This window comes from Hippocampus comes, unplaced genomic scaffold, assembly GCF_001891065.2.
Source record: "Hippocampus comes isolate QL1 unplaced genomic scaffold, H_comes_QL1_v1.1 scaffold147, whole genome shotgun sequence".
Classification (NCBI taxonomy): Eukaryota; Metazoa; Chordata; class Actinopteri; order Syngnathiformes; family Syngnathidae; genus Hippocampus; species Hippocampus comes.
The window spans coordinates 2,036,518-2,062,242 of record NW_017805009.1 but is presented as its reverse complement, the minus strand read 5'-3'; the positions used below and the strand labels follow the sequence as shown (position 1 = coordinate 2,062,242).

Here is a 25,725-nt window from a genome sequence, read left to right as displayed (position 1 = left end):
GTACTGTATTTGGTTCAGGTTTCATTCAAAAAATGACTTAGGTCATTATGTCCAGAAGGTGATGATATTACCCTGTGCAGACAGAGTTATGTCTATTTCAGTTGTCTTTTTGAGGCAGTTTAGATGTACTCGGCTACAGTCTATAAAAACGTTACAAGCAGAAATGCAATGCAAAACAAGCCTGAGCGTTGGGGTCAATCCCCACAATGCAAAGTGTGAGGAGCCGCAGAGGTGAAATGCATGGCAGGGGGAGCCAGGTTTCTTCCAACTCAACAGAGCGTCGTCCATCGATGTTATATCCCGGAGAGTCGGCAACGTGAACTTCAAAATAAAGACCATCCAAAGAGCAAAAAAATGCTTCCGTTTTACATGGAACTTTTCAGGAAACGTAGGAGACAAGCCGCTGCGTCTTCACTACTCACCATTTGTTTACTTGAAAATTCATAAAACGTTTATGTATTTCTCTGAAGAATATACTTTATCCTTGACACATTATTGATTTTATCTTGGCAGTGCCGCACCTTCTTGCGGGGTTATTTTAGAAACTGGGGATTGCTTTATTCATAACTGTCTAAATATTAGTTACGAATGCATCAATTAAATGTAATGTGGTGTAGCAAACCTTGCGCAAGATACTCCCCCCCCCCCCACACACACACACACACACACACACACACACATTTAGCTTTTATTTGCAAACCACTGACCGGAAGTTATCACTGTTTGGTTGTGTCAATTGCCGCTGAAGATGCCCATCGACTAGTCAGAAATTAAGGGGGAGCTTTGGAGTTGCACGGATTCGCGAAACGCGCACCAAGCTTCCCCCCCCCCCCCCCCCACACACACACACACACACACACACACACACACACACACACACACACACACACACACACACATTTAGCTTTTATTTGCAAACCACTGACCGGAAGTTATCACTGTTTGGTTGTGTCAATTGCCGCTGAAGATGCCCATCGACTAGTCAGAAATTAAGGGGGAGCTTTGGAGTTGCACGGATTCGCGATCTTGAAAATCTTCTTACACATTTCTTTTTATCTGCAGGGGTTCCTGTTTCTCGCAAGGAAACAATCCAAACAATAACTGACTCGAGGAACTTTTTTTCTTCGGATGTGAGAGGACTGCGATTCATCGCAAGCGAAGACGCTGTAATCAATGGACGATCGAAGCACTGAAGTTTGCCAAACATGTTTGTGTTAGGGGCGTTTTAAAAGAATCCACCCGGAGAAAAAAAAGGACGTTATCTCGCTTTACATCCGATCAACTCAAATCCGTTTCATCGTACGGAAGTTTTGTTCCCGCTTTCCCTCTGCTCTGTAACCTGGCACGTACGCTCTCTTCCCTGGCCAAGTTTGGGGAAAATATGCGCGAGTTTGTTAGCTAAACTTCTACGGTTGCGACCAAAGCGAGTGTCGCAGCTCCCACTCATTACGACTGGATATTTTCCTTTTTTGGGGGAACTTTTTCTCCCTCCAATCTCAGCTCCAGAGTGTTCTTATCAGACCAACGCTGGCTAACTGCCAGTAAGGTGAGCTTCTCCTTTTCTTATTCCCCAAACGCGTTTTTATTGTATGTTGACCTGCTGCGGGGCTCGCATTGTTTTCCCGCTGCAATTTGAGATCCAACTGATAAAGTCCTCTTCACATGGAATGCACAAATGGAATTTCTTTACATTTGGAAACGTCTTTTTATCTCCAGGAAAGAAAGAAAGTCAGGGTATCCATCCATCGTCCCAAACCAATACGAACAGATGTGCAAATAGCTGTAAGGCAGTGTTATTCGTATATGCAACATATACTATCCTGTACCTAAAAAACAAAACAAAACCGTGAATTCAGTTGCTGCTTTGTTTTTACACCAACATACATGTACACTGTGTCATTTGAATGTTCTTTAGTTGTTTGTCCACCATGCCAAACGATCCCTGAACATAAGAAAAGCTCAAACACTCTGGTCACTCATCCGGACATGCTGTCAATTTATGCTTGCCAATTGCCGTTATTGCTTTCATTCTCATGAAATATGGGGCTGGGTGATGTTATATAAAGTTCTGCATAAACACAAAGATGGCTGTTTCGGGGATAATTTTCCACCGGGTAATACTTACACATAGAGTTTACATACAATTTTGGAAAAGTATTGAAACTGCTGCATTTTGTGTGATTGAAAGTAATGTTTCTTTCGTTTTTTTTTGGGGGGAGGGGGGGTTCCTTGTTGTCTTGGTATTTATTTTGCTATCATTGGGTAGTCTTCGTTCATGTGATCATAATGGATTCTGTCCATGTTAGAAATATTGTTGTGTTCAGTGGAACCACCAAAGTCTAACATAACACAATCAGTTCCGTGATGTGACATGATGATGATTGTTGACCTCTAATTTCACAACACATTTTCCCGTAGGCTTTTGTAACAGATGTTCCCATATTTTGTAACAATGCAAAGTCAGTTAATTTGAGTCAGGGTCAAACTTTCACCATCATCACAACTTTTTTAACTGTCCATGTACACAATTTTTAATGCAATATTTTAACATTGCTATTGTCATTCAAGTTTTAATAGAATGTAACCATTTTTTAATCAAATCCCCCAAAACTACAGTTAAAAAAAAAAAAACAGCCAGATACTATTCGCACTCCACTGGCTCAGTGTGAAAGCTTTGCGTAAACATGGAGACTGGTTTAGATTCGAAGTGCACCGCACCTTGACTCGCTGTTACTTTCATTCTTGTAAAAGAAAGCACTGGCTTTGCTCATTTTAAGAAGTCGGAGGAGGAGGCGAGGACCAGATAAGGGAACGGGTGCATTCCCATAATGGCTTGGAACCTTGGACAGTTTATCCTCATCCGTGAGCTACTATTTCACTAAGTCTGCTTCAAGGTATATTTCAGGCTGAGCATGGAGCAGTGTCTTCTCAACCACATCACTGTGCATCATCTCTTCCTTGTCCAAAAAGCTTGCGACACTGAGACAGTGCATTTCTTAAGGCTTTCTCATGCCATTACTTATACAGTAAGTCAGCCGAATTAGCGCCAAATTGCCACTCCAACCCCTCTCCTCTGCCTCTTTCTGGCATCATGACCAAGCCGCTTTCAAATAGAAGTTGGGGAGTCGGGGCTTGGGGCGGAATGTGTTGGGGGGCAGGGGGGCATACCAATCAGGACATATATGTTCCACTACATTGAAAAAAAGTATATATGATATGTATATTTTTTTAACATATCGATGCAGCCTGGGCCTGTGGCCATGGAACATTGGTTGGAGAGCATTGCTTTAGATGCTAAATAACCTGAAGTCTCACAACATTTGGTGACATCAAACCTGATCGTGGTTTGAACGCCACATTGTTTGTCTTTTGTTGCTTATTTTTTTCCCTTAGACAATTTTGGTTTAAGTTCCAATTGGAGGTTACCCAGAATTCCTCCCTTTCATAAATTAACTATCAATCCATCCAGCCATAATCAACACTGCTTATCCTTGCTAGGGTGATGGGTGAGCAAGACTGGAGCCTATCCCGGTTGACTTTTGGCGAGTGGACTGGTCGCCAGACAATTGAAGGCACATGTACACAAAGTACCATTTCCACATTAACACCTCGCAAGAAATTAGACTAGCGTATTCACTTAACCTTAAATGCATGCTTTTGGACTGTGGGAGGAATCTGGAGTACCTGAAGAAAACCCAAGTAAGCATGAGAATATGCAAACTCCTCACAAGAAGGCCAGAGTTCCGATTTGAACCCCTAACCTCAGAACTGTGAGGAAGTTGTACTCACCACCCGTTCGGGCTGGACAATTGATAGTTTTCAGATTGGATCGGAAACCGTGATTTCAGATGATTCAAAGTCGGTCACGCTTACCAGTCAGCTCTGAGTTGGTTAAAAAGCATTGCATCCACGTCACACAGTCATCCATCCACCCTGAGTCCCTGCTTTCCTGGCTTCTTCCGAACGCAGACACTAAGCTAACTTGTTCCGTATGGTGTGGATCCTTTCCTCTAAGTAACTAATCCTCGCCTCCATGGCGCAAAATAAGAAAAGAAAACATGGAAGACGAAGTTGCTAATGCAAATCGCGAAACGACTGTTTTTGTTTGTGAATTGCAGAATTGCAAAAGACAAGAAGTAGTGCTTAGGTGTGGAGTATACATTACACAGAAGTCGGGCGGAAAGCAACCAGCTATGAACAGCCAAGTAGTACAATTAAGTGTCTAGAGATAAGATAAGAGCTTGTTTTGTATTTAAATGTACAATATGTGTAATTCTTTTTGTTGCGTGGTAAGTTTTACAGTAAACTCCAAAAAGACTGTAAGCTGAAAGCACGCTCAGACAGCAGAATTGCATAACGTCACACGCTCTGTATGCAAGCAACATGGTGCATTCAGGGTACTTTCACAACATCCGGAACTTGTAAACACACCGCACAGTTCTGCACATCAATCGTTTTTCTTCAATTGTAATGTTTTAAAGCTCGAGAGAAGTCAAAATCACTATTTTGCTTCATAATCCTACCCTGATTAATCACACATTTATGTTCAAAGAATGGGTACAGAATTTCAGACATTTTTGTCCACAAAAATCTTACAGTATTACAAATAATTGCATATGTGTACATGTATGATGACAAGCAGTAAGCCTTGCTTATTGAACCATTAAAAAACAAAATCTTGGAAAAAGGAATGCCTCCTTCATACAACCTCTTTAGTGTCAATGTATGATTGGAGTAACAGCTTTAAGTAGTAGTGTGCAGATTGCTTGGCCATCGATTGTGATTGGCCCGATTTCTATGGAAAAGTACTTGATTGGCATATATGGATCAAAGCCTTTCATTACCAATCACAAATACATATCACCCACACCTCTAGTACGTTGCAGCCTTTAGCCAATTGGAGATCAGCCCATGTGTACTGTAGTGACTCCTCCCAATTTCCCGAACACTACACATGTTACACAGCATGCTAGTAACTAAATCTTGATATCTGAAGTTCGTGCATTTTCTGTACTGTCAATCTGTATTGATGTCCTTTTTTTGTGTAATAAAAGCATGCATTTTTGGATGCAATATGAATAGTTTTAAATTTGATTCCTCAATTAATCAAAAATAATTCAGAGATTAATCAGTTATGAAAATAATCTTGATTTAGCAGCTCTAAAATGTCTAAAATATCCAACAAATCCATGTGATTGCTATCGGACTCAGTATCAACTCATCTCATTCATGGATGATCGCATCGGAATTGGCAACCTAAAGCTGTCATCGGCACACCTCTACTTTTAAGGTTTTGCTGGCATGATGTAATTTAATTTCATGTTTTAATTGCTTCTGCATGGAGTAAATATTGCACAGAAGGTTGATTTGAATCGAGATTGCAACATCTGTTCAAAAAACAAATCACGATTCAATCTAAAATTGTTCAGTCCTACCACTTTCCATCAACAAACTTTTAATGTAGTATTTATTTCCAACTTCCCATGTGGAAATGGAAACACCCTACGCACAAGGCTCACTGTGAAAGGCATTTCGCATGTGCATGTGAACCAAATGGCAATGTGTCAAGCAGTTTGACACTGATTGTATTTACATTTAAGTGTCATCTCATGGAATGCTGGTGATGAACCACACGGCTGCATTGTGAGTCTGTGAGAGATAATAATTTAGTTTTTGTAGTAAAATGCTCTGTCGTACAACTGATCGAATAAAGATGACTGAGGAGGGACTACAGAATTAAAGACTTGAGGAATTTTACGCATGTATGGTAATAAACCGCAGTTATGATGCAGGCCATGTTACGGTTTAGGCCTGTAACTTTTAACCTTGTCAAATAAAACTACTGTTCTTTAGCAATTTGTAATTTGTTCAAATGAAACATTTCACTGGATTTTTTTAAACAAAATAATCCAATTAAATTATTATTATTTCACCACACCCTTTTTTTTGCATTAAAAAAAATCTATATCTATATCTATCGATCGATCTAAACATCTCAGAGAGAAAGAGAGAGAGGGAGAGAGAAAAAAAAATCAAATATATGAACCAAAAACTCTCGCTGAATGGGGATTGCTTTTTGGCAAGGATCTGCCTATTTGGGGAATGATGAATCGGAAAAAAATTCAGGTCAGATTCAGATGAGTGTTGGTAAACCAAGTTGAAGATCCTGTGCTGCGTGTGTGCGTAGTAAAACACACTTTAGTTTGACTCCCGCTCTCATGGGAACTGCGGATGACAGAGCTTTGTGTCATACTTTGGACAAGCGACTTCCTCCTTCTCGCTGAGTGGTCGCCGTGCTGCCAAGGGTACAGGGACCGTGCGGTCTTGCCGCTGAAAGACTTTCTTGGAATCAACCCAAAGAGTGAGTCACTTCTTACGAAGCCGCGATGACCAAGCCTCTTCATCACCCTTGGTTCCCTGTGGCCCAACTCAGCTTCTAGAATAGTAAAGTGTTCTCGGAAAATGAAAATGAATTAGTTTAGGGGGTGACAGAGTGCCTTTTTGAGAGATCGACAGCTCACTGCTGATTAAAACTTAAAAGAGCCAACAGCTGCATCAGAACATTGCTCTGGGTAAACAAATAAAACCAATGAGGGCTTTGACTCACAATATGACGTTGTTTGTTGTTTTACTCCTACCTTACTCATGTACTCGCAGAACAATTCATTAAAAAAAAAAACATTGTTTCCAGCCCTCTGCTGTCGTCGGACAGCCACGCAAATTGTGTATGTGTGTATGCTTTTGCCAAGTCCGTCCATTCGGCTTATGGGAGGAAATGGTTGTCGAGGCTCTTGGGCTTGGACCAAAACCAAATGTTAGATAATAGATCTTGAAGTGTGGAAATGATGTCTCTCTACAACGGTGTCACATGACACGTTGTAGTTTTGTTGGTCTTTAACAGATTCCTCAAGGGGGGTAGGGTCAAGTGTTAAATCTCTGAGGCCAGAAGCTGGAGGGTGATGATGCAAGCAGATGTGCGTGCGTGTGTGTGGGTCAGTCACAGTGCTCCATTTTGCAGGGTATAGTTGGGGGATGAAAAAAAAAAAAGCTTGAAAAATTACGATGACACTCTTCAGGAGTTTATAATCAACGGTTGCTCAAAGGTTTTGAAAACAAAACATCTTTTTCCATCAAACTATGCAAAATGTGTCTGGCCTGTGCTAAAACTGGTTGTCTGCATTTCTCATCATCAGTGTTTACGAATAATAAGACCATTCAAAAAAAAAAAAGCCTATACTTGTACTGTGTCCACGCTTTAGCTACCTGCTGAGTTGTAGTTTTAAGACATCAGACAGTCTCCAACATTTGTGCTCCTATTTTCCACAGTTCATATCTGCAAATGACCTGCTGCTGATGCCCCAAAGTTCTGAATGGAGTTCCAGTCGCAGAAAAGGCAACAATTGTAGCTCCCTCAACAGGATGCTGATGAGGCCAAGTGTACTTCTGTTTCTGGCTTTCTTTGCCCAGGTTTTAAGGACACATTGCCGCCCTGCCATTCCTGATGAAGGTAAGTTTGTGGGATAAACTGCCTCCTTTCACCCACTTTGGATGTTGAACTTTTAGAGGCGATTGAAGTAAGCTCCTATCAGTCTCCTTTAACTTGAAGGGGTGATAAATTGTCTACTGATAAGCAAAGCGTTGTTGTTTGAAGTGGAATGAATGCGAGACACTACCGCATTCAGTAGAGCTTGGATTTTTGTCTCAAGTGTCCTCCATTTTTTGGGCCCTTTTCCATAATTGTTTTTCTATTTTTTTAATGACAGTGAATAAAACAAAGTTGTTTTGTCATTTTCAAATTTCATGACAATGGCCTTTTGTATGATGAAACAAGGCTCTCAAAGGTATTTCCTTTCTATGAAAACACTGCAAACACTAAAAATATTCATCTGTGGCAAAGGAAAGGCATGCTTGTTTGTTCGCAGTGTTTTGATGACTAGGCATAAACTAGTTCAGTCACAGACTAAAAAAAAGTGTGATCATAGTGTTTATGGTTTTAAGGCTTCTCCGTGTTCCATGATTTAAAAAAAAAAAAAAAAGCATAACTTGCACTGATTTCAACTAAATTTCTTGGACACATGTCGTATGGGCCAATGAGGAAATCCTTACATTTTGAGAGGAATCTGCTTGGCAGCTAAAATGACTTTTACATTTTGTTGAAGCTGATTTGTAGGAGATTCCGGACATGTTTCATTGTGTACTACTTAGGGTTATAACAAAAGAATCAGATGTTTGGGTTTTGATTTAAAAGACGCGAGTGCATCGAATCAAACTGAAGCGTGCCACTTCAAAATAAATCGATCGGTATCAAATCGTCTTTTATTCGAGAGATCTATATTTGAAGGAAATGCCACATTTTCAGGACTGACAAATTAATTCATATGTATGTGAAATGAGCAAGAAACTCAATTGCACCATAGCCTCTCTAACTGAGCCATACCATATCAAATTGTATCGTCATCCCATTGAATCGAACTGATTCGAATCGTTCCACTTTAAAATCAAACCGCCCTCGGATCGTATCGCATGGCAAGTATCGTCTTTTATTGGAGGGATGCACACCCCTAGTACTACCGTCATCTAAAGGATGAAGTGAAATATTTGGAATGTAACATCCAACCAACGGACAACATTTAGTCTTTGAACTGCAAAGTGCAATGTTAGGCCTTTCTTGAACACATTCGGTTTCATCTCAGTCACTTCCATTTGCTGGTGAAACGAAGCCTCTGTAAATGTTCCTTTTGGATCGACGACATCACCATAATAGCTGGCTAAACTTGTGGGTAGATGGCTCTGGGTGGTGACAACTCATCGGCGGAAGTGGGAATCGTCAGAGGGATTTGATCGTCTCAGCTCTAAAATAAACTTGCAAAGGTTGCATTTAAGACAACAGCGGGACGTCCAGCCACCCATTTTCTAATCCGTTTATCCTCACAAAGGTCGCGGGTTAGCACCATTTCAGATCCTGTTTTTCATAGTAATTAAACATTTTTTTTTTTAAGTGAATGCATTAATTCATGGAAAACCTCTTCATTAATGCTTCTCTTTCAAAGAAAAAATGGGAGAACAATGCTCTGCTACTCCGGGCCATCGTTAGAATTACTGTTTGTGGTGAAAGATTATCTTCCAGGTGAGCTAGAGTATAAATGACTATTTACATGGGGAAGTGAGAGACTCTCTTCAGTTGTTATTCACCAAATGGCCAGGTAATATCTATGCGCCTCTGTGCTTTTCCTCCTTCACCCCCACCGCCTTTAGCTTGGGAATGCTTCACTTTTCCCCACTTCCCTACTGGGTGACGGATGGCTTCAGCTGTCGACAAACAATCACAGCAGAAGCATTTGGTTTCGTTCCTTTTGTCTCGAGTGGGGAAACAAAATAGTTGTATGGAAATTGTTGTTTAGTACCGTATGCATGTTTCTTTTATTCGTCTTGGGGCTTCATGTTGTGTGTCGCTCACATAAGAAAAGGCTTTTGCCTGCTCAAATCAAATACACCAATCCCCCCCTCCCCAGAGGCAACTTGTACAAGCGTTAAATGATTAGAGCTGACAAAGAAATGTGCTTGGGTTGTTTAAAATTCCCAGAGGTTTCAGAAAGTAGAATCTTAAATGGAAGTTTTTATTTTCAACCTGATGATTGTTCATCCATCCCAGGAGGAGGAGATCCCCAACTCGCACATCCTCAATCAATAGAGCAACCCCAGCCAACGTCTGGCTCACGATGAGACTACACCTGCAGAAAACAACATTTGCAGGCAAATTTTACTTAGGTTCATGAACTATGTCTCGATTCACAACAGTCCGAGCATCCACACGCAACGCTCATTTGTGCTTATCACTCACACAGCCTGAACGTCTCTCATTTCATGCATTCTATATTTCACAGACAGTTAACTGTCTTTTTTTTCTTTCTTTGCTCGAGAACGCCTCTCAAAATGGCTCCCAAGAACATTAAAAGTGAAATATGTTGTGCTTTTATGAAGTGCTGCAAAGTGTCGTGGTTCCAACAGCAACCACACGCCCCTCCCCGCTAGTAGAGCTGTGGTGGGGGCGGGTCGTCTGGTGGCACAGGGGTCTCTTGGCCCTCCATTCCTTTCAATGCATCTGATGGCACAAAGGCGACTAGGTTCTGGGAGACCGTTTAATTCTATTTCCATTTATTTGAATGAGAAAATTGTTGTTCGTTTCAAGAACAGAGACACAGAACAGGTTCGGTTCATTAACTGGGGTCCGCTGTACTATCAAGACTGTATATTTCATTGACCAATTAAAATGTTTGTCTTTTTTTTTAATGCTATATTTGAACATTTGGTTGGTCCACAACACAACACTATCATGAGGAAGAGCGAAGTCATAGCATCGTCAAAACAAGAGCTGGCCATTACTTTGGATGGACGAGAAAAATCCTTCACACACAGTGTTGAACCAGTTCAATCCCTATTTTGGCTACCTTGGTGACTTGTAGTGAATTGTTGATTGGTTTGAATTCTTGATTGCAAGGACAATCATTTAGTTAGGGTAGTATTGATAATTAGAGAAATAAAACAAATGTTCCAGAGGTGTGTTGTTAAAGTGATCTATGTTTTTTTTTTCCAGCTGCCCATTTGATGTTGTGGTGCGAAGCTAAATGTTGTTCAGCTCGTGCGAATGATACTGTACTGGCAAAGCTTGAAGTTAAAATTTGCCTTGCACAGAAAAAACCCAGTTGCACCCAACTGTTAATCCATGCTAATTGGCATCAGCTCATTTAGCAGTGAAAGGGTCCTCGACTGGAGTGCTTTCAGGAGAAACAGTTTTTGGTGAATTTGGGGGGACTTGCTAATGGCCGTTGTGCTATTCATGTGCTTCCTGCTTGTCCTAGTTGTTGTGTCCCTTCTACACATTGCCCACCTTTAAAGCCTCTTGTGGTTGCTTTACAGAGTACCACTATAGAGCCCTGACCAGCCAGCGGATTTTGCTGCATTTAGCCATCACTTCAGTGGGAGCAGGAAATCCCAGAAGTCATTCATGCAGCATATTGCTTCCTATCGCGCAGCCAAAGTGTGTTCCAACGACTGGCGCCAACTCTTCCTTTCACACCAGTGAACTTTTTTTGTACCCCTCATTGTAAGCGTGTCAGCATGCTTACCGCTTCACCTAAATTCCTTGAAGGATTTCTGTTATTAGGCTGATTTTAAACGATGTCAATCATTGTCTCACCAAATAGTTGAAGGAACAGTCCAGAGGGGCGGCTAAAATCTTTAATCCAGTGTAATCCAATCATACCAGCAGGAGGTTTCACAGAGATCAATCCCGCTCATATTCGGAAGTAATATTCACTAAGGTTCTTACTTGGTTTAGGGTGAAGAGTTGAAAGCAAATCGTGTTGAGCATCCATCATGAAATTTATACAGCCTTTTTTTTAGTTCACTACCTTTTCTCACACTTTGTGTCACACTCTGATTGCAGTTGTTTCTCAAGCACAAGTGTTTTGGACGAGCAATTTTTTTTTTTACAACTTTTCTGGGCGTTTTATGATGTCTGCAGCCAGATTAACAGATGGGATGTTGACACAGTTTTATCAGTGGCATCTCCGTTTTAGAGGGCAGGAACAGAAACACGCTGAATGGCCCTCACACAGAGCAAAGGGGTTTTCTTGCGTTTAGGATTGCATTCAGGTTGGATCACTATAAATGTCATTTCTTCCTTGGACCCTTTGGTTGTGTTTCTGAGGAGAAAGTTGATCCTACCCCCTGGCCCCTTTTCCTGCTGGGATTAAGGGCCTGTCAGACATATGCGATCCAGGAAATACCTTTACTAGGCCCAAGTGAGGTCACCATAGCAACTGGTAATAGAACCTGCCACTGCAGGCCCTCACTTGCGCGGTCATGTGCACATGCTAACTCTCTCGGCCTTCCTGGCTACTATTGTCATGAGGAGGGCTTTGTTGGGACGGTGGGACGTTTTATATTGTTGTTATATTTTTTGAGATAGCTACTAGTATTTGGTTTGTTTCTCACATGTGACAAGCGACACATTTGGTCATAGCTAAGAGAACTACAAACGGCATTTAAAACATGTTAGCGGGATCCTTGAGGGACAAGATTTAAAAAGTTTGCCAATGATGCCTCCTACGATTCGAACCACACAGACAACACCATTGTGACTGTGTGTCAACATAATTCGGTTACTCCCTCCCTCTTGGGCCATGTCGTCATTTAGAACAGGGGGGTTCAGGTGTCTCTTTGACGTTTCCTCGCTCTTCATTCCTGTAATTGAATTTCACCTTTCTTTCCCTTGTGGCTCCTTGCCTATTTGCCGATTGGGCCATGTTTAGGAGGCAATTTCATTTGGGGAAGAGGCACTGTGGGCCTTGTGCCAGAAGGAAATCAAGGAAGGTCTTTTCGAGTGTCTCTTGGTCATTGCTGTATGATTAAAGTCCATTTTTCAAACAGACAGCCTCGTTTTTGTGTGCCGTCTGACTGTTCCAGAAAGTCACCAATAGTTTATATTTATTCTACCTGTGATTTATGTTCTGTGGATTTGGAGCAGTTTCCTTCGCTGCCGCTGGTTATTTCTTTCATGCTTATTGTGTAAGTTTTGAAATGACAATATGATCTGAACTGCTAAATCGATAACAATTTCCTCTTATTCCATTTAGTCGCCTTGGAAACACAAGCAGAGCTTTTCACCCTCTATCTTGGGGATCGGCTGGACCTTAGTTGCTTCACCAAGGACTCCCTGCATGCTGTCAACTGGACCAAAGACCATGTCGTCGTAGTGAATGGAGAACACACGCGCATACGCAATGGCCAGCTGGAGATTGAGACGGTGGAGCTGGCAGACTCTGGCCTGTACGCATGCATGACCTTTGGCAACCACAGTGTCTTTTTCAACGTCACAGGTATATCAATGAAACAGGAACCAGTAAGAGTCACATAATCAGAAGCCAATAAATAAAATGCCTAAAAAGATACTTCTGTTTTAACAGTTGACACCCTGGCCTCGTCTGAGGACGATGATGAGGATGAAGAATCTTCCTCGGAGGAAGCGAAATTATTAGGCAGCCAAAAACTACTTCGTGAGTTGGCTTAATCCCTTTTACCTTACTAGTGCTGCTAAATTAGCTCGTCGTGTTTATGCATATACATTCCCATCATTATTAACTTTATTAAGGGTTCAGGGATCAAAGTATGTGTGCACGTGAGAGTGTGCCTGCAGGTGGTGTGTTGTGTGACAGCTTGTGAATCACTGACGCACTGACTCTTTGAGACTTTGGTATACAAAAGCTTTATCTGTACCTAAGAACTCACCACAATTTAAGAACACCATTTTAAAAATTGACTACATATTTCCCAACAACTGATAGACAATGATTATTATGACTTTTGGTTTTATTGTATCTAGTGTCTTGATTAACTGAGTTTCTGAATTTCCTAGCAATGGCTCCACAGTGGGCTCATCCAGAAAAAATGGAGAAAAAGCTCCATGCTGTCCCTGCCAGCAAGACTGTCAAGTTCCGCTGTCAGGCCAGTGGCAACCCAACACCCACACTGAAATGGTACAAGAATGGAAAAGAGTTCAAAAGAGACCATCGAATTGGAGGTTTTAAGGTCAGTTTTCGTGATCTTCAGTCAGTTGATTTTCTCATATTTCCAATTTGAACTTTCTTCGACGTGTTGATTCTTGTTCTGGAAGTTCAAACTCTTCCAGCAGGTGTGCAAATGTAATCTCATCTTCCCAGGACATCAGTAACTCTGCCCCGAGACCGTGTATTTTGATTGTTGGAGTACAGACCTGCACCATAAACTCAAAATAAATCGTAAACGATGCTGTGCTTTGATTTGGGGTGTGATGCTTTTATTTTATGTGCACTTGTGGACGTTAGTACAAGTGAGGTCGCGAGCAAGAGTTACAACTTGCATCTGCATGGTGCCAACTTAGCGACAGCTTTGCTCTATTTAGTGAGTAGCAAAAGTGACAACAGTGGTGCTAAGGTTACCAACATCCTTATTTCCTACACAGTGGAGGGAGGAGGGCAAAGAGGTTTTGGCCAGATAATACTGTATGCAAATGTACAGCTTCATGTACTCCACATACTGGCTGTATTGTAAGTCATCATTGTATTACATCAATGTCAATATTATTATCCTTCCCACTTATCTATCAATTTGGGAGTCCTGACTAGGAACTGCTAATACGGGTTGGTGCACAACATTTGTTAGAATTTTGAATGTATAACAATGTCATTTTAATGACCGCTTAGAATTTTGTATAAAACTTGTATTTCCTAATTCTATCAGTACAAGCCATGTCGATACACCCAGCATTTTATTGAAACAATGTTTTTTTTCTCAAAACACAAAAAAAATAAAGTACAGAGAGGACGTTTGCATGTTGGCTTGGCCCCCTGCAAGTGTTCCGGTTTCTAGTGTGGCCTCTTTGCGAAATTAATTGCCCAGCCATGTTGGAGTGCAAAGCAGCTGCACAACACGGTGACACGGATCCTACACTACACAGAGCAAACACGGAGCACGCCCTCTATCCAAACAAGCTGAATTCATAGTTGACTGACTGTTGATCAAACGGAAGATTGCAAAATTCAAGACAAGACCAATGTCTCCAATTGCCGATTGAAACATGTTTTACCAAGCAGAAACGGCTGGCAGATGTGTGCGGGATTTCTTTTGTCATACTTCCTCCACATAAACATACTTGTATATTTTGATCACAAAGAAGGATGAATTACGTGAACATTTAAGAATCTGTTCAAAGTCGGAAAGTGCCATCAGTCATTTTCTTTTGCACACGTGAAGCTTAAGTTTCTAAGTTGGACATTTTTGTTGTCTCGTAATACGCTCTGCTAAATTCACGGATCCCCAAGTCTTCTTCCTTCCCAGGTGGGACACATTGAAGTGTTTCCTCTTAGCTGCCTGTTCCCTCCCCCTTTGACCAGCCCACAACAGCCAGGCAGCACACTTTTACCATCTGGCTGCTGTTTTTTTTTTTTTTTTCAGTCGTGGTGCAAAGTTCTACATCGGCGGCTCAGGATGTCTCTCATCTCACTCACGCTTGCTTTTACGGCCAGACTTCTATTGTTCATATACTGTATATCGTCTGCTTAGAGACGTGCAGGAAGAAGGAAATAATGTGGACCACATGTATGAAGTCAAGCACAACACATCTGGCAGCCGGCAGCTGGATTCCTTCTTGTGTTGGCTAAATGAGGGAAAGCGCACGGCTCAGTCTCTGTATGTGCATGTTTGATGTTGCCATTGCCTTAGAGGTCTGTTAGCTAATCAAACAGTCCCGGTCTTGGCAGATTTATGGAGGAAAACTTAAAACATGAAACGAATCAGTCATCTGTTGGTGTTAATAAGACAGGCTGCTGCATATACATTCAATATGAAACATGTACTAAATTTTCTTGCGGGTAGAAAATAGATCGGCTGCTTCAAAGATATGCTGCCAACAGGAAGTAAGGGTAGTGCTGGACCTTGTAACCATCACATTCCTCGTCATTTACCACATTAGCAATGCATTCATATTGAGAAAGCAAATGCAAAACATTCTTGTTTTGTCTTAATTGGCTTCCTTGGAAAATGCACAACGGATTATACGAATACGTACGTAGGTTTTCCCTGTGACACAGCGAGACTCAAAATAAGTCGTGATGTCGCAAATCCATTTTTAAAAATCTTTCAACTGGCTTCAAACTAGATTAGTTGCCATGGGCAATCTTGTAAAATCAAAAGTTATAGTACATAGCATTTCCTCATTCCATTAACTGTAAAGATTCCTTGAAGATTTTCACTTTCCCCCTTGACTTCCCTTGACTCTTGATAGAATGGGGAAACCCTGAAAGACATATTTTTTTACATTGCTTATTTGTTGAGTTATGTCCAACTGCCTTTGAAACCTATTTCTCCAATGCTCAGGTTCGCGACCATGTTTGGACCATCATCATGGAATCTGTAGTGCCCTCTGACAAGGGAAACTATACCTGTGTGGTGGAAAACCAGCATGGGAGCATCAATCATACCTACCAGCTGGATGTTGTCGGTAGGTGGTGAATCTAAAAAATTATTTAGAACGGTGCTTTTCTTTTCCCAATGGTATCGAGTTTTCCAACTGGAACTTAAGTAAGCATCAATGCAACACTTTGCAATTAATTCGATCAATTATCTGATTCGCTGTTAATTATTGATCAGGTATCAGTCATCTTAACTCAACTCAACTGTATTTATAGAGCACTTTCAAACAGCCATCGCTGCACACAAAGTGCTGTACATGTACATCTCTCAGATTGATCCTTTCAGTTATTACCCTGAGTTTCACACGCAAGCGCAAGGTTTGACCACGCTTTGCGCAAGCTTGGCAAGAAAATAGGGCCCATTGAGTAAAGTTATGAGCAAAACCTAAATTTATATATATATATGATGCCCCTTAACATGAAATGACATTTCTTCTACTCCATTATTTTCTTTGCCATGATGTTTTCAAAATAAAAACCAGACGCCTTTCTCACGTGTCAAAACATGTTATCTTTGACCGTGTTGCATTTGAAATAGAAGATGGACAGAAAGGGAGAAAGTTCGCCTGAAATGGAAGCCAATCTCAACAGTAACGATGCACACTAATGAATCTAAACCTTATCAACATTTAAATATACTTACATTATATTTATTTGGTGTTAGTGGGCATAGTGTATGGGAGGATAGAGAAGGATGTAATTCACACAAAATAACGTTCTGTCAGCCATGTAGACAGTCATCTTAACACCCTAACTGGGTAAGTTAAAAAAAAAAAAAAGATTTGGTAGTGACACTAGTAATGCAGTGAAGATGAATCTCATCAACATGAATACTTCGGCATTGTTTGTTAATGGTGAAGGATGTAATTCGCACACAATAGTGTGTCAGGCGTGCATGTTCTTTACTTCTTGGCCATACCGACTGAATAGCGTTTCCCGTTTCATGAGAGTAAGATGATATGGGCGTTTAGTTGGCAAAACTTCAGACGCTTATTATTATTTTGAAAAGGCCCCATATCGGCTGGGCCCTAATTTTTAGTGTTGACCCCAGTAAACAGTATGAAAGTATGAAACAGATTGAATATGTTTATATTCAATCTGTTTCATATATAGGTATCTAAAGCTCGAGTTTCAGGGAATGGAGGACTGATGACGCTCCTCACTCCTGCCCTGACATGCTCTCACTGTGGTGCTGTGAAATCCATACCCCGCGCTTGGGTCTCGTGAGCCTGGCTGGACCTCAGCTAGGTCCATAACTCCAACAATGTACAATATTTATGTATATCTGTGTTTTGATTGTGTCGCAGAACGCTCCCCACACAGGCCCATCCTGCAGGCTGGCCTGCCTGCTAATCGCACTGCAGTGGTGGGCAGCGATGTGGAATTTGAGTGCAAGGTTTTTAGCGACCCTCAGCCTCACATCCAGTGGTTAAAGCACATCGAGGTCAACGGGAGTCGCGTTGGTGCAGACGGCTTGCCGTATGTTCGTATCCTCAAGGTAGGAGCTCACTAGGATTTGTTTTCCCCTTAACACACACTGTTGATAGAATTTTGATGCACTCCCTACTAACGATGGTAAATGTGTCTATGGGTGAAGCTAATTGATTTTGATGAAATATCTCCAAGACATGCACATCTATGTTTGAGCTGCACATGACGTTCTTTTATTTCCAGCATTCTGGGGTTAATAGTTCGGACGCTCAGTTGCTGACCCTCTCCAATGTGACTGAGGAGGACAGTGGAGAATATATATGTAAAGTGTCCAATTATATAGGGGAGGCCAATCAGTCGGCCTGGCTGACTGTCACCAGATTTGAGCCCACAGGTAAACATCACGCGGATGTACAGGACTACACAGTGGAGACACTCCCAAGACCACCTGGAAAAACTAGGGCCGTACAACGGGAGACACCCTCAGCTGTTTCTCTCCTCCCACCCTCCCTCCGTTTTCCCCCTCCCTCTCTCCTGCCTCAGTGCTCCTGACTGTAAATGACGCTATGGAAAATTCCCAGCAGAACAGTTAAAGGTGTTTAGTCTCCGGCTTACGTTGGACCGATTCTCAATGCTCACTCTGTCCTCTGCCCTCCCATTCTACCTGCCATCTTCCTTCTTCCTTCCTTCTTGAATTTTCGCTCCCTTTCCCATCAACATGCTCACGCTCTCCACACACTCTGTTTCTGGACTCCCTTTGCATTTTCCCGCTCGGCTCCTCCTGCACAGACATCCAGTTGTTTGTCTACTGCTCACTGTTCACAAACAGGAATGTGAAGTGTGCCCTAATGTGAGTGTGATCTGTTCTGCTGTGGAGTTTTCCATGTTGCCCATCTTGTGCATGGGGAGATGAAAGTGAGTTGTTCCAACATGGTGATGGGATGGCCCAACGTTGTGTTTAGTCAGCCAGATTAAACCTAACTAGCTATTCCACTAACAGATTCTTGTGTAGGGTGGGCTCTCCCTTACAGGTCCTTGGCTGTGGCTTGAAGTCATACCTTTTTGGGCAAATGGTGTTTGATGTCGGAGGAGGAAAACTCTCCTCTGTCACTTTTCTCTTTCGGAATTCTTGACTCATGGTTCCCTTCGTTCTACTGGGCCTCTTGTTGGGTCTACTTCCTTTATTTTCTAGACCGCTGGCCTTAACACCACGGACAAGGAAATGGAAGTCCTGCAACTGAGAAATGTGTCTTTTGATGACGCTGGGGAGTATACCTGCTTGGCGGGAAATTCTATCGGGTACTCTCATCACTCTGCATGGTTGACCGTTTTTGAAGGTATCAGTGGTTCTGACTCTCCCTCCTGAAATTCCCGTCATTTTCCTTTACAACAGTGTGTCTATCTGCCTTCACATTTGTCAGAATTTGAAACAAAATGAAATTCTGTCAGAATGTGAGAAAGCATGTCGTAGTTCTTGAATTCCCCTCAAATTCTGTCAGAATGTGAGAAAGCATGTCGTAGTTGTGTCTCAGCACAGCTCCTTCCTCACTGTGGGCCTTGCTGTGCTTACATGAAGTCTAACAATGCCAAACAACTCATAAGCGACCTCAAAGCGAGCTTGGAAAAATTGTGGGCTAAATTAAGAAGCAAAAAGTAATTTAAAAATCAGGCAGAAAAAAAACAAACTTGAATCTTTTTGGCCTAAGCCAGATTTATTTTTAAACCGGTAGTTTGGCATCTCTGTTCAGATTTCATTTTAAACTGTCCAAACCTTTCTTCTCTGTAATAGGTATTTGCATTACATTTGATGTTAAGCTGATTTTCTTTGACAAGCTTTAAATGACATATATCCATCGTGTCATTTCCTGCTGTGAGTCCTCCGGCCAGCTCTGATAATTGGCTCTCTGTACTTTGTGTCTCATTCCTCCGTATCCAAATGGGCATTTGTTCAATTATCAAGCTGCTTGTCAGTCAGCCTCTTAACACAAGTGCAGCTCACTTGTGCGATACTGGTGTCGGTGATGGGTGTAACAGCGCACTTGGTTTGGGATGCAAAGCATATCAGAGGGATGGAAGGACCCCATTATATAGTGCTTTGTTGGACAGAATTCTAATTCCTATTGCCTCCATACATACATACATACATTTTGTGTGCGTGCGTACGTACGTGCGTGCGTATATAAAGATCAAAAAGTTTCTACATACACAAAATGCCATTTCCGTCACATATTGTTCACACGTATGTCTAAAGGTGTGTCTTAGTGAGCGTTTCTCCTTTGTTAAAATAATCCATCCCATCTTACAGGTGTGGCATATCAAGGTGCTGATAAAAAAAAAAGCATGATTATTGCACATGAGTGCTTAAGGCTGGCCACAATAAAAGGCCACTCTGAAATGTGCAGCTTCGCTTTATTGTGGAGGTCTGTGGGGGGTCAGAAAACCAGTCAGTATCTGGTGTGACCACCATTTGCCTCACGCAGTGCAACACATTTCCTTCGCATTGAGTTGATCGTGTTATTGAATTTCGGTCCACTCCTCTTCAATTGCTGAGCAAAGTCACTGGATATCGATCGGCAGGAGCTGGAACACGGGCGACATGTCCAGTGAGTATTCTGGCCATGTCAGAAGTGGGATGGTTTCAGCTTCCAGGAATTGTATCCAGTTCCTTGCAACATGGGGCCATGCATTTTCACGCTCCAACATGAGGTGATGGTCGTGCCATCAATAAAATGTACCTGTGTTCGTCACCCACAGCGTACGCCAGTCCATACCAAAACACCACCGCCACCATGGGCCACTCAATCCACAATATTGACATCAGTAAACCGCTCAACCACGTCCTGAACAGTGAAAACCGGGAGTCATCCTTGGAGACCACCGCTCCAACGTGCCACATGCCATCGAATGTGAGCATTCGCTCACTCAAGTTGGTTATGATGACAAACTGCAGCCAGGTTGAAACCCCGATGAGGCTGCAGATGAGCTTCCCTGAGATGATTTCTTAAATTTGTGTGGAAATCCTTTGGTTATGCAAGCCGATCGTTGCAGCAGCTGTCCGGGTGGCTGGTCACAGACGATCTTGGAGGGGAACATGTTGGATGTGGAGGTCCTGGACTGGTGTGGTTGAATGTGGTTTGCGGTGGTGAGGCTCATTGGGTGTACTGCCAAATTGTCAGAAACGCCTTTTGAGACTTATGTCTTATGATTGAGAAATGAACATTCAATTCACCGGCAACAGCCCCGGTGGACCTCGCTTTAGTCAGCATACCAATGACTTGCTCTCGCTAAACTTGGGACATTTATGGCATTATGCTGTGTGATAAAATTGCACATTTCAGAGCGGCATTTTGTTGTGGCCAGTCTAAGTCACACCTGTGCAATAATGCACCTGTGAGGTGGAATGGATTATTTTAACAAAAGAGATATGCCCACTAACACAGATTTAGACAGATTTGTAAACAATATTTGATAGAAATGACATTTTGTGTATGCAGAAAAAGTTTTTGATCTTTGAGTCCAGTTTAAAAAAAAAGTAGGAATACAAAAGTGCTGCTTTTATATTTTTGCTCAGTGTATGTTTATCTGTCTACGTATATGCAGTACATATAAATGGAGATGACCTCGACATGCAAGAATCACAATTTGAACTGTCCAATATATTGATGTGCGGTCCCATCCCAAGCCAATGTGTGCCGCTGGTGTTTACAATACTTAAGGTCCTTTTTATCAAATGGGAGGATAAAAACAAGATCATATTAATTTCATTAAACTTAGTTTAATTCATGCTTATATTGGCTCTTTCTCAAAGAGTAACGTTTGTGTATCCCTGGCACCAAAACACAACACTTTTGGTGAAAATTACACACAAGTAATGAAAACTATATGTGAGCGTGTTCGTGTGTGTGCGCACCTGTAAGTGTCTCTGTGCACATGTGAAGTGTGCGTGCGAAGCATGAGCGTTGTGTGTGACAACCACACCCTTGGCATGGTTCCGGCCTCTCCCTCTTTCAAAGCTTTTTGAATGATAAACGTGCTGAAATTAAAATGTCCCTCTACCATCCAATTTGCTTCGTACTGAAAATTGGCTATTTGTGGTTTACTTCACGTGTCTGTACTTGAGCCTGCTGCGACCACTGATGATAATGTCACGTTATTCGTGTGTTAATGGCGTGGTGTCAAAGGGTCTGGTTTTAGGCACAAAAGCTTGAGAGTATGTTGGTGTATGTGGATGCTGTGGTGGTTTTGTACTGATGGGTGCAAGTGCTCATGAGCGTATGTACACTTCATACGTACCAGCTGACGCTACTCCTCTGCTCCTTTTACCCCTGCGTTCCCCTCCGTGTGTAGCCGTCCCACACTATCCTCCTGCCAACCACACTTATCTGGAGGTGGTCATCTACTGTGTGGGCTTCTTCTTCATCGCAGTCATGGTTGCCATCGTAATTATTGTCAAGATTCGCAACTCCTCCAAGAAGAGTGACTTCAACAGTCAGCTGGCTGTGCACAAGCTGGCTAAAAGCATCCCTCTGCGCAGACAGGTAACAGAAAGTAGATAGGGGGTTCGGAACATTTTTACCTTTTCCACCTCTTTCTCTCTCTCTCTCTCCCACTTTTGCTCTCACCTCAATGAGTGTATGTTTAAGCTTCAATTGTACTAAAAGCATGCTTCCATGGAGATTGTCAGGAGTCCAAGTTTTGTATCAGGTAGGTATCGAGTTCTTGAACCTCGTGGTACAAGGTTATTCAACAAGCCCCGCCCAAACTCCAGACTCCCCCCCCCCCCTCCCGTTCCCTCCCTTGACCCCACACCCACCTGTTCTTGGCTAAATTAGTTTAGGACGTCATCTGTGTCTGTTTCACTTTGAGGGGAGTAATGTCAGGCTTCTTTATCTCAGGTGTCGGTAGACTCAAGTTCCTCCATCCACTCTGGTGTGATGTTGGTTCGACCTTCTCGCCTGTCCTCCAGCGGCTCTCCAATGTTGTCAGGGGTGTCTGAGTATGAACTGCCACAAGATCCCCGCTGGGAGCTTCCTCGAGATCGGTATGTACAGAAGATGTCATTTTCATTCTTACACGTGGCAGGCCATTAAAACTCCAAAATTTCCACTGTTTCCACATGGAAACGTGACTTAAGCAGTGTGTAACGCATAGAAAGTTTTCAGGTTCCACTTTAGAATCAGAGTGATATGAAAGGAAAGCATACATCTAGCCTTCTTTTTACTGTCTTGCCTGCAGACTTGTTCTTGGGAAGCCCCTGGGCGAAGGCTGCTTCGGTCAGGTGGTGATGGGAGAGGCACTGGGTCTTGACAAAGAAAAGCCAAATCGTGTGACAAAGGTTGCAGTGAAAATGTTGAAGTGTAAGTAAGCCCCCCTTTACCATTTAGTATTATTTGTAAGCGCCGATGGTGGGAATATTAATATTCAGCTGGAGACCTCTGCCTGTAAACCATAAACTAACCGTAACCAAACCTTGAAATGGCTGTGATGGAGATTGAACAAAAGTAGCATTCGATGTCTCGAAGAATAGGAGCAAGAATTGTAAGATAATGTCGAAGAACTACAGTGCTTGGTTACATGGAGTATTCGATTCTATTCAAAGCAAAATACGGACTAATGCCCTTAATGTCATTTGTTTGTGATGCCGTCCAGCTGATGCCACAGAGAAAGACCTGTCAGACCTGATTTCAGAGATGGAAATGATGAAGATCATCGGGAAACACAAGAACATCATAAATCTGCTGGGAGCCTGCACACAGGATGGTAAGAGCCCCCGCCTCTCGCATGCGGCCGTTGCTTTGCTCTTCTGCTATTGAAAAGTATTTTGAGTAATAGTTGACATGTACTGTATCCATGGATGGCAGTTTTAAATCACCCTTCTTTACCTCTATGTTCTATCTTCCTGAATGTCAGTGAGGAGAATGTACGCATTGCAGATGTGTGCATTCTAATGGCTCTAATTTGCAATTAATCGGGCGGATGTGTAACTCAAATGATGTCTTGGTACTGTATATAAAAACAACAAATATTTCCAAACCACCATGATGCCTATTTCTCCGTAGGTCCTTTGTATGTGATCGTGGAGTATGCATCCAAGGGCAATTTGAGGGAGTTTTTGCATGCACGGCGCCCTCCAGGCATGGAGTACTGTTACAACCCAGACCAAGTTCCTGTCGAGAACATGTCCATCAAAGACCTGGTGTCCTGTGCCTATCAAGTGGCCCGAGGCATGGAGTACCTGGCTTCCAAAAAGGTAATACAAGCATAAGCAAACGAAACGAAAGCAACACTTTTCCTCAAACCATTTGTTGTACAATAATGGACAACCCCCATCACGACAGTGCATCCACAGAGACCTTGCCGCTCGTAATGTTTTGGTAACTGAAGACAGTGTGATGAAAATAGCTGATTTTGGCCTGGCAAGAGACATCCACCACATTGATTACTACAAAAAGACCACCAATGTAAGTAGTTTCATCATTTTGGAGAAATACTTTGATGAGCATGAATATCAATAAGGCCCGTACTTTTTTTTTCCCCACAGGGTCGTTTACCAGTCAAGTGGATGGCTCCTGAAGCGCTATTTGATCGAATATACACCCACCAGAGTGATGTGTGAGTATCATGTTTTTCGTTATTCATTCCCGACGCAATGCGGTGAAAACTCTTGAGTTCATGTTGCGCTTGTCTGCAGCTGGTCATTTGGCGTTCTGCTTTGGGAAATCTTTACCCTGGGAGGCTCTCCATACCCTGGCGTCCCTGTGGAAGAACTGTTTAAGCTGCTGAAGGAAGGTCACCGCATGGACAAACCCTCCACATGCACTCATGAGCTGTAAGGAAATTATGATCTCATCTGGCATTTCCCCCTGGAATGTTGGCAACAAATCCAAAAAACTAGAGATGATTTGCTTCCTTCTCTGCTTGCCCGAGTATCGGTTTGTCGAAACCTTTTTTTAAGAATAACCACATTCATTGATCATTGCATTCTAGGTTCAAGTTGCAGATTTGCCAAAGTCAAAATGGCACTGTCCATCCACTCATCCTCCATCAAAGAGGAAGTGTTTTGCCACTGAGCAAACAAAAAATGTTAACTGCTATTATTTCTTCAAATTTTATTCTGCTCTAGTGAGGTTGTGGTGTTCATTAATTGCAATAGATTGTGTTAAAAAACATTATTATTGTTTGGAAAACATGAGTATTATTATTTTTCAATACAAAACTTGTCACAGTTTCATTTATTATTATTTTTTTATTCAAATGATGTACGTCAGATATAAACATGGACCCAAAATGGTATTTCATAAAAGTCATGATTCAAACATGGATTCAAAGTCATTCAAAAGAGTTTCCTTTCAGCAAACGTTATTACTGGACGTATTTACATGAGGTTAACAGTCCAAGATCTCAAAGTGGACTATTTGAAGTCAGTCTCTCAACTTTGACTTCATGCAGGTACATGATGATGAGGGACTGCTGGCATGCTGTGCCCTCCCAGAGGCCCACATTCAAGCAGCTTGTCGAGGATTTGGACCGCTGTCTGGCCATGACGTCCAACCAGGTCAGTCCTTTGCTCATCACGGGTGAAAGCAGCAGCCACGTGTGTCGCGGAAACAACAGTGTTTTTATTGTGCGCCTTTCCCGCATACAGGAGTATTTAGAGCTGTCGGTGCCCTTGGATCAATACACCACCAACTACCCCGATACCCGCAGCTCCACTTGCTCTTCTGGCGAGGACTCCGTCTTCTCTCACGATGCCGGTGCTGAGGAGCCCTGCCTCCCGAAGCTCCCTCCCCATTCCAACGGCGCGGCCATCAAGAAACGCTGATACCTCATCACAAACGCAGAGTAACATTGACATTTCCTCCGCTCCCTGCCTCATGGGGTTGTGGATTCTTCCTCTACATTCCCAGAGATGAAGCTAAGAACTGTCGCTGCTCTTGAGGCACGAGCTGATTCACACATCAGAGAACCTGTTGGATCTCAAGGACTGCAGAGCGCAGCCATTTCCCGATTCTTGGTGGAACGATGTTTACGGGGCACTTTCTATTATCAGGAGTGGAAGTTTGTCATGGCGTTGGAAGTGGCTCCCTCACTCCCACGCAGGACAGGACACTCAAGAACTGACTCAGATCATGTTAGGCCTTTTTTATTCATTCGGTTCATTGAGACCTCATTTTTGCCTTGCTGACCAAATACTACCATTGAACATGCAGGACCACGGTACACTGCAACATTCATTCACTATATCTCCTTGTAAATACTGCTAGGGGGGAAAAAAAATCATATA

General features: G+C 42.4%; 1 protein-coding gene across 4 annotated transcripts; it reads left to right on the top strand.

Annotated features, from left to right (window-relative positions):
* The first annotated feature begins 962 nt into the window (after positions 1 to 962).
* fgfr1a (fibroblast growth factor receptor 1a) lies at positions 963 to 25,555 on the top strand. 4 transcript variants are annotated; one of them, XM_019862815.1, is made up of 18 exons: positions 963 to 1,546; positions 7,327 to 7,507; positions 12,639 to 12,881; positions 12,969 to 13,058; positions 13,418 to 13,590; positions 15,916 to 16,039; positions 17,318 to 17,508; positions 17,685 to 17,835; positions 21,789 to 21,979; positions 22,337 to 22,482; positions 22,677 to 22,798; positions 23,091 to 23,201; positions 23,501 to 23,691; positions 23,780 to 23,902; positions 23,983 to 24,053; positions 24,133 to 24,270; positions 24,891 to 24,996; positions 25,087 to 25,555. In XM_019862815.1, the coding sequence occupies exons 2-18, from the start codon at positions 7,354 to 7,356 to the stop codon at positions 25,261 to 25,263; spliced, it is 2,502 nt and encodes an 833-aa protein (XP_019718374.1). In that variant the 5' UTR covers positions 963 to 1,546; positions 7,327 to 7,353; the 3' UTR covers positions 25,264 to 25,555. The 4 variants fall into 4 exon arrangements, with proteins under 4 accessions (XP_019718374.1, XP_019718372.1, XP_019718375.1 ...); XM_019862813.1 differs by having other exon boundaries at positions 21,789 to 21,985; XM_019862816.1 differs by lacking the exon at positions 17,685 to 17,835 and adding an exon at positions 18,634 to 18,778 and having other exon boundaries at positions 964 to 1,546.
* The last annotated feature ends 170 nt before the right edge of the window (positions 25,556 to 25,725 follow it).